The 9076-nt window shown below is 46.0% G+C and overlaps 1 protein-coding gene across 3 annotated transcripts in view; it reads left to right on the forward strand.

Annotated features, from left to right (window-relative positions):
• Nucleotides 1–9076, forward strand: part of LOC128885234 (transcriptional regulator ERG homolog) — a 72365-nt gene that overhangs the window by 4595 nt on the left and 58694 nt on the right. The window contains exons 1-2 of one of the 3 annotated variants that reach the window (XM_054139170.1): nt 566–1940; nt 4092–4381. In XM_054139170.1, the coding sequence (XP_053995145.1) occupies nt 1885–1940; nt 4092–4381 (346 nt within the window). In that variant the 5' untranslated portion in view covers nt 566–1884. Of the gene's footprint in view, nt 1–565; nt 1941–4091; nt 4382–9076 lie in introns of those variants that run through there. The other 2 variants (XM_054139172.1, XM_054139171.1) reach the window with 2 other exon arrangements.

A 9076-nucleotide genomic window follows, 5' to 3' on the forward strand; every position in this document is an offset into this window, starting at 1 on the left:
GATTGAAGAATCGAAGAATTCACGATCTAAGAATTCAAGATTGAAGAGTTGAAAAATTCAGGATTGAAAAATTGAAGAATTCTGGAATTCAAGATTGAAGAATTTAAGATTCGAATAAAAGAAGAATCGAATGATCGGAGGGCAATGCTAGAGGAAAAACATGGCACTAAAGTTTCTGAGCACGACGCGCTCCGAACACTCGTCTCAAGATTGCTCTACCAAAGAATTTGAAGAGCAAGCCGTTCCGCCTGCTTCCTTTGCGTAACTATACGTATTTCCAGGGACAACTCGAAGGAAGAAACCGATGGATCCTGGAACGGAGAGCCGTCCGAACGAAAATCTGCCCAAGATACACCGTAGCGTTTTCTCCCTCTTTCGCACGGGACCGCGCGGCCACGTCGTCCGCGACAGTGCATTTAAACAGTGTGTGTAGGTACATGCGAGAGAGTTTAGACGAGGTAGGCAGAGGGGTTTCCGGCGAGCGTTAACAGAGTAACAGAGTGATGTAATGAGGCCCGGAAGCAGGCAATTTGCTGGCCGCGGCGGCCGCAGTTGCGCGAGACAACCTGCCCGGAGTACCTTCTTCTTGATATCGGGTCCAGCCTCCTCCTGATCGGTTATCCGACGATACAGTGTCGCGTTTCTGGCCCCTACGGTGCCCCAGACCGCGAGACATCCTCCACGGATCTCGGGATTTAGGCGTGACGCGCGCGTTTCGGATCGATTGCCGCACGTCGAAATCGAGAGAATGGCTGTCTCGGCTGCTTCGAGTCCACGTACGGAGGAAAGGGTAAGCTCTGAGCCCTGAGACAATTCTTTCTCCGAGTTCCTTGGACGAAGTAGATCGAACACGGAATCGAAGCAGTGATTTGAAAAAGACACGTAGAGGAATCGAGTCGGGATGACTGAGGGCTCTGTCGCGAACATTGACAGATTAGGAGACAAGTTGGATCTACTGTGAACGACTTTCGTGGAAATATATGGAGCAGAGGGTTCAAGGACGATCGAAGAATTTTGTTTCGAGAAAGAGAATATCAGGCTTCCGTTATTGCGATTGTTTGGACCAGCCACAGGGAGCAGAGGGATGACCTAAAGGTTTCTTTCGATTAACATTTCTTCCTAGACATTGACCTGGACATGGACCGAAGGATGTGTACCGTAACGACCTGACTTGTAAGTTTGCAAGACAACTGGATCTGCCGGGTCGAGTCTAGTGACCCTGGATATAAGAAAACGAATAAATACTATCTTCCAGAGTCTCTGTCAGACTCTAGAAATTCCAAAGTCTCCTCTCGAACCCGAGACACAGCTCGATACAAGATGCCAAAGTCTACCAACCCACCAAACTTGGTCCTAAACATTCCAAGCTCAAACTGAATCAAGCTAAACTCAACTTGGACGATACAAGATCTTTAACCAAAATCTCCGCCATAGTCTTCGTCGGACAATCGTCTCCAGGTGGCCTGTTCCAGGCTCGAATCGTCCATCTTGAGAGTCCGCCGCCGTTGCCACCGACCGTTTCCCGGAATATTCGGGAAAATTGATGGGAATCGGTTAGACTCGTGCATAGAGGTTTGGAAATAGAGTGACAATCGTGACGTTGGCCATTAAGTACCCAGGTCTCGTTGACGGGACGCGGAAACCGTATACTTGCGGCCCGCCGGAGGTGCACCGTGATTATGCGACAGTTTTGTGAACGTGATTAAATTGACCTCGATACATTGTGGACATCCGCGCTTATCCGGCCAGCGTGCGTTTATTCCGCGGCTGTTTTGCTCGTTTCGAGCGAATAACGCGAGACGGGAATGACGAGCGCGGGATCGGTGGTATCCTGACCGAATCCCGGGACCTCGTCGCCGTTGGCCGAGCATCCGGGGACGATCGATGATCGGCGTCCAGCTGGCGTTTTGTCGTGGAAATCGTCGCAGCGACAGCGGCAGGTAAAAACTCGTGAAAGGGTCGGATTTCTCTGCTCGGCTCGAGCGTGGATCGACGAACGGAATCGAAATTCGTTGGGGTTCGGATGTGCACGTGTCGCGCCGCGCGCGGAACTTTCGCTTTGTTTTGAGATTGGAAATCTTTTTATTTTCGAACGGCCGAAATTCGTGTCCCGTTACACGGTGAAAAATGCTGCGAGGCGATGAAATGGGGCTGGGTAGAATAAATACGTCCCGTTACACAGTGTGTTTGTTTTGGTTAACGGTTGATACGAGGTTACTTGTCTTTGAGCAAGGGTTTCGTTTTGGGGCCTTTGAACGACGATGCTCGAGTGCTGTGACGCTCGAGTTTGAAATTCCTGGTGGCTGAAAGGGCCATCGATTCTAAAATTCTTAACCGTTCTTAACGGTGAAACGTATGAATGCTTCGATGAGTGAATATTTCGTTGCTCAAATGGTTTGATTCTAAAGTGCTGCGATACTTGGAACGCTTCGCGACCAAGGTGCTCGATGATTCGATGCTAGAGTAGTTTAATACCAAAGTGCTGTAAATGCTTTGGTCTACGGATGCTTTAATTTTTATGTGCTGTAATTCTCAAGTGCTTCATTTTAATCTCAAAATGATGGAATACCGAAATGCTTCGATTCTGAAATAGATGCTTGAATGTCGAAATGCTTTGATTCTTCAGTGCTTCAAAGCCGAAATGCTTCAATGTTAAAGCGTTGTAATGTCAAAATGCTCAAGTGCCTCAATGTCCAAATGCTTTAAAGCAAAAATGCTTCAATGCCAAAGTGCTTTAATTCTCAAGTGCTTTACAGCCGAAATGCTTCAATATCAAAATGCTTCAATTTCCAAGTGTTTTAAACCAAAAATGCTTCAAATGCTTCAAATGCTTCAATGTCAAAGTGCTTCAATGTCCAAATGCTTCAAATGCTTCAATGTCAAAGTGCTTCAATGTCCAAATGCTTCAATGTTAAAATGCTTTAAAGCAAAAATGCTTCAATGTTAATATGCTTCAATTTCCAAGTGTTTTAAATACAAAAATGCTGCAATGTCAAAGTGCTTTAATTCTCAAGTGCTTTACAGCCGAAATGCTTCGATATCAAAATGCTTCAATTTCCAAGTGTTTTAAACCAAAAATGCTTCAATTGCTTCACTGTCAAAGTGCTTCAATGTCCAAATGCTTTAAAGCGAAAATGCTTCAATTTCCAAGCGTTTCAAAGCAAAAATGCTTCAAATGCTTCACTGTCAAAGTGCTTCAACTCTCGAGTGCTTTAAAGCCGAAATGCTTCGATGTCAAAGCATCGCAATATCAAAATGCTTCGCTCCCTAAATGCTTCAACGCTTAAATCCTAAAATCTTAAAATCCTTCGACTCTAAGATAAGTGCTTGAATATCGATCCCGAAACGCTTCGGTAGCAATGGATCCGTCGATTTTCTCCAACTGTCTCGTGGAAGTGATCGCGTCGCCATTCATGCAAATTTGATCGCGCTATCGCTTTCGGAGCTCCGATGTGCGCGAGATAACTCCGAGGCACCGTCGATAAAATGTAGATCGACCGGCAGATGCACGACGGACACCTAAATTACGGACAGATCGATTACAAGTTCCCGGTTGTTACGTGCACGTAATCTGTTTCCAGTTAGTCGTTAATTCACCGATACCTCCTCAGGCTCTTCCTTCGCGCGACGGTCGACATTTTTACGTATCGGGAGTCCTGCCTGCTCTAACAATTTCCAAGAGGAGAGTGATCGCATTAGACGTAATTATCAACAGCGATAAAAAAAAAACCTCTCTGACAAATAATTTCATCAACGACAAGCTTCTCGTGCGCGTCGCAGGTTGTTTTCGACGTTTCGCGTAACGATTGTTGGTAGTCCATCGCGCGCAAGAAGTCCCCTAACGTATTCGTCGTCCGATTCGTAAGCAAGGAACTTTCTTGCGCGCACGCTCGTTTCATTTCATTCGATCGTGTCTTCACCGGATGCTTCGAGGGTCCTTTAATAATCCACAACGACACAGCCGTCGGGAGTTTAAAGTAACTCGCTTACTCTCTCAAACCCCGTTCATTGTCCACGGATCGGGTTTTCGACTGTCCGAAATGAAAATCCAAGTAAGGACTCTATTAATTGGTCGCGTTGTTGATTTCCAGGGGCTCTTTGGTGATGTACGACAGCGCTAGCTGTTCGTACGCAGGTGCGCTCGAATTAAAGGGAGCCTCAGGAGCTGGAGCCGCGGCCGCTGGTGTAACCGCGGCCGGTGTCAAGCAGGAGAATTGGCCGTACCGCGGCCTCACCTGCGGCAGCACCTTCCAAAGGCTCAAGGAGAGCGTCGACAAGGCCAAACAGGCGCTCGCCGATCGCGGTGGCTACCTGTCCGGTGCTTTCTCGCCCCCGCCACGTGCCAACCCGTCCGCCATTTCGCCCACTGCCTCCATCACCGGTGAGTGCACAGAACACTGATACTCCACGAGGAAATGTTTTTAATAAAAACGTTCCTGCTGGTTACTCGATATTTCTTTGATCGACGTTGCAACGTTGTGGGAATATTGTCAATATTCCAGCAATATATATATATTTTTATTATTTGAGAACCTCAGACAAGGTTCGTATATAGTTCCAGCAATATTGCAACGTCGAGAAAATGATTTTATTAAAAACCTTCCTCGTGGTTACTTCTATAATAATACGTTCTATAATAATCTCGCTGTCAGGTTATTTCTTTGATCAACGTTCCAACGTTGTGGGAATATTGTCAATATTCCAGCAATATATATATTTTTATTATTCGAGAACCTCAGACAAGGTTCGTATATAGTTCCAGCAATATTGCAACGTTGTGGAAATATTGCCGATATTGCAACGTCGAGAAAATGATTTGATTAAAAACCTTCCTCGTAGTTACTCGTTCTATAATAATATCGTTGTCAGGTTATTTCTTTGATCGACGTTCCAACGTTGTGGAAATATTGTCGATATTGCAGCAATATTGCAATGTCGTAGAAACATTGCTAATATTCCAGCAATATTGCAACGTTGTGGAAATATTGCCAATATTGCAACGTCGAGAAAATGATTTGATTAAAAACCTTCCTCGTGGTTACTCGTTCTATAATAATATCGCTGTCAGGTTATTTCTTTGATCAACGTTCCAACGTTGTGGAAATATTGTCGATATTGCAGCAATATTGCAATGTCGTAGAAACATTGCTAATATTCCAGCAATATTGCAACGTTACGTAAATATTGCCAATATTGCCGCAATATAGCAACGTCGAGGAAACGATTTGATCAAAACCCTTCCCGGCTTCTTTCCTAATAATATCTTCGTCAGGATATTTCTTTGATCAACTATGCAACGTTGTGGAAATATAGATTGCCGATTAATAACCGGCAACATCTCTCGGAAGATCTCGATGTCGCGAACAAGTCGTCGAACAACAAATTACGATATCAGCCCGATTATCCCTGAAATCCGTGTATCGTCGCGCGAGCACCCGTACTTTTTTCATTTTTATCGACGCGCTGTTTAGAACCAGCTCGCATCCAGCAGCGATTTTTCTCCGACGTCGGGCACGCATCGAACTCGGACAAGTCACTCGGCGGAACGACGTTTCCCATGTTTAACCGCGGGTCACGCGACTACGCGTGGAAAAGCACACGCAACTCGATTACGTGGAAGCTCGTGTCGGGGCAAATGGTACAGAGCGGAGGCGGCCGTTATGGAGATGAACCTCCGTTCGAATGATTATTCAAATGATTATTCAAATGAAACTTTTATCTGATCCGCTCCGCTCTTTCCTCGTGCATTTTTCCTGCAGTAATAACCGTGACACCGATCCCTAGTCGAGATTAGATTCGTTGATATATTATTATTTATTGCGAGTAATTAGGAGGAAAGTAATGCGGAAATTGAATAGATCGAGCGATTTAGACGGCGCCAGAAGGAAAAAGAAATACATGCCTTTTAGTATGTTAATTGTAGCACGAGAGGTATTTCAAACAGGACTTTCCTTTTCACTGTTACTTTTCCATGAAAGCTACGGTCTACTTACAGAGATGTTCGAGAAATATTCCACGGTATCGCTTGATTGTATTTTTCCAAAAATATTCATTAATCCCAAAGATTTCTATGCCTCCTTTCGTTTCTTCCAAGAAAATATAATTCTATGAAAGATTCTAATACCGCGAAATAAGGAGGAACAGAGACTCGCTCCTCCAGCTCCGTTGATTCGTTCATTTTCTAAAGGATCTCGACAGGATTTTACATCGAGTTTCCCTCGACGACGAAGGTTCGTGCGTGCGGGCAGAAATCGACCTCCGTCGAAAGGTTAACGTCATTGGCCAGGCACAATTACACCGAGTCACTCATTTTCTCACGGCTTTAACAAACTCGGGGGATCTAATCGAACGGTTCGATCTTGACGTTTCTCGTGGCCGGCCGTGTACGTAGTAATTCTAGCGGTTTTCTCACGTTGTTCCTTGCTGGTGGCTAATGCCCTGCCCCGTGTCACGGCAACCGGACCAGGTGGTTATCAGGTAACACAGAACCCGCTGACAACATTACGCTCCCGGGTACTCGGTGGTTGCTCGAATATACGAGAACGAACATCGCTCGATGTTATATTCTTCGTTTACATGCGAGCGTATATTCTACATAACTATCGTACAAATATTTTGACGTGTGGCGGTTTTCTTTGGGTTCCTCCAATAAAAAAAAAAAAATAAAAAAATAAACTTACAGGTCCTCAATCACAGATCGAACGACAGTGGTTGAAAACTGACTTGCTAGAATACAGAAAAGGCGAAATGAGTTTATTATTAACGCAAAACTAATCTCACAGCTCAGCGACCAATGTAATCGAACGCTAACGCGATCCCGTAGCTCAGCTACGTTCTTCATTACAAGTGTAATCAAGCACAAAGCCTGTCGTCTTCAATCATTCACTCGCTTCCGTTTGATCGCGTTTAAAAGCGAGAAACGACACCGGAATGGTTTTCAACCATAGAAAATAAAAGTAAACTTTGCACCGAATCATCAACGTCGCGACAGAACGAAACATTTCCGAATCCTCAAGGAGAGAAAAATTCCGCGTCGCGAGGATTTCCCAAATAGCGCACTCGGTCGCCCGGGACGATTTCTTCAACGAATCGAGCTCCGCGATACCGTCCCATCGACTTCCCTCCTCGATAAAATACCGAAAAAGAGGTGGCACGAGGGGTACGAGAGAAAAAAAAAAGGAGGAAAATCTCGGGACGCGATAATTTGTCAGAGCGGTGCCGGTCGCGATACCGGCGCGGCCTGACTGTTGCTTTTCGTTGTCGCCGATTTCCGATTGTTTTTTTAAAGCGCCGGTTCGCCGTGGACATTAATTACCCGACCAGCGTAAATCACGTTATCTGCCGCCCACGCCCCCGACGCGAGAGGGCGGCGAAAGGCGACCGGGGTGAAAGGGGGAGAGAGAGAGAGCGGGAGAGAGTTACACGAGGCTCCGCAACGCCGCCAACTGAGCAAAACGGTCGCCGACTGCTCTCCACGACCACCGCCAATATCCTGCACGGTTCCTCGGAAATTTATCGGCCGCTGACTGGAAACTTTGCCCGCCACCAACGTTTTCCATCTTCGCGCCCGGCCGCGACCCGCTCGAGAACGACAAACGTATTAATTTCTACGGGAAGCTTCTCCTTAGGAAGAGATATGTGTTTTTGGCTCGTAGGTTCCTGTTCGTAGGTTCGGGAATGTTGGCGTTCGATCAACGGCGAGGACATTTCGTTCGTCTTGTGTTCGTTCGTTCTAGCCTTGTAATTTTTATTGGTTGGTTTTTCTTAGGAAGGGATGTGTGTTTCTGTTTGTAGGTTCGGGACGTGTATCGCGGTTTGAAGCTTTATTATTCAAGTTCGTTCTGTGATATACTGTATTTTTCAGTATTTTGCAGTATTATACTGTGAGATGCGTTGTATTTCGTTGTGTCACGATGAATTATGCTATCATTCCATGTATTATCTTGGTAAATATAATAAGTAAAGATCCTACTTGGATCTTTACTTATTATATTTGCTTGGATGCCTCTCTTCGTAATTATTAAGGATCAGTCTGTCTCTGTAGCTCGGGTACCTCGGCGTTGCTAAACCCGCACTGTAGCTACGATTAAGCATTGCTACATCCCTTGAAGGTTGAACAGTCGGTGGAACGCGAACAACATACGACAATAACAATATTCTTTATATTAAAAGTCAAGGTGGTTGGAGAAATATATATGTCAAGATTGCTATACTCCGAAAGTGTAGAGACAAAACATACTTGAATTTCAATTTCTGCTTTTCGTCTGTGTATAGAACCGTTTTAGTATACAAAGACACGAATTTGCATGAACGTCCACGGTCTACTGAATCTAAACAATTAAGAAGATGAAAGCTGTCGATAATATAACACAGTCAAATTTTCGAGCTTCTAAAACTCGATATCTCTAACAAAATTGCACGAAAATCTTCCCAATCGAAACTATCGAAACCATCCCCTTCTCGGAGGTAACCACCTTCTCCTTCACCTTCTCCTGGAACTCAACAATCGCCAGCCCTTCCCTAACCGAGAAAAAATATTCACCGTCACCACGGGACGACGAGGAAGCGTCTCGAGCGGGTCCGAAAGTTTTCACCAGAGATCGTCGGTCCACGCTGGCAAGATGGTGGGTCGATGATGGCGGCGTAGTCGCGAAAACGCGGATGACGAGGGAGGAGGAGCGGTTAGGGGTTTAGCCGGGAACGTATCCATGACGACCGACCGCCCCGCGAATCGCCACCCTCGGAGATCCCGGATGCACCCCCGGCATTCCCAGCATCCCTCCGGCTCTCAACCCTCCGCGAACCCTCTGGTTCGCTCTATCTACCCCTACGCGCGGCCCGCCGCGTGCTCGGCTACTTAAGACTTTGAGTCGGGAACGTTTCGTTCCCGAGGATCCATACCGCCACCTGGCCATAATTCTGCTCGAATTCGGGGGCGGCCGACAACGGAGAAAATTCCACGTGAAATCGTGGCGGCTCTCGGAAAACTTAAGAGGGACGGAGGGGAGACGGGAAACGCGACGAAGTTCAGGGGTTGAATTAGATGGTGGATGGGAATTTGGAGAATTTTTGAAAT

This window comes from Hylaeus volcanicus, chromosome 2, assembly GCF_026283585.1.
Source record: "Hylaeus volcanicus isolate JK05 chromosome 2, UHH_iyHylVolc1.0_haploid, whole genome shotgun sequence".
In the NCBI taxonomy this organism is placed as follows: domain Eukaryota; kingdom Metazoa; phylum Arthropoda; class Insecta; order Hymenoptera; family Colletidae; genus Hylaeus; species Hylaeus volcanicus.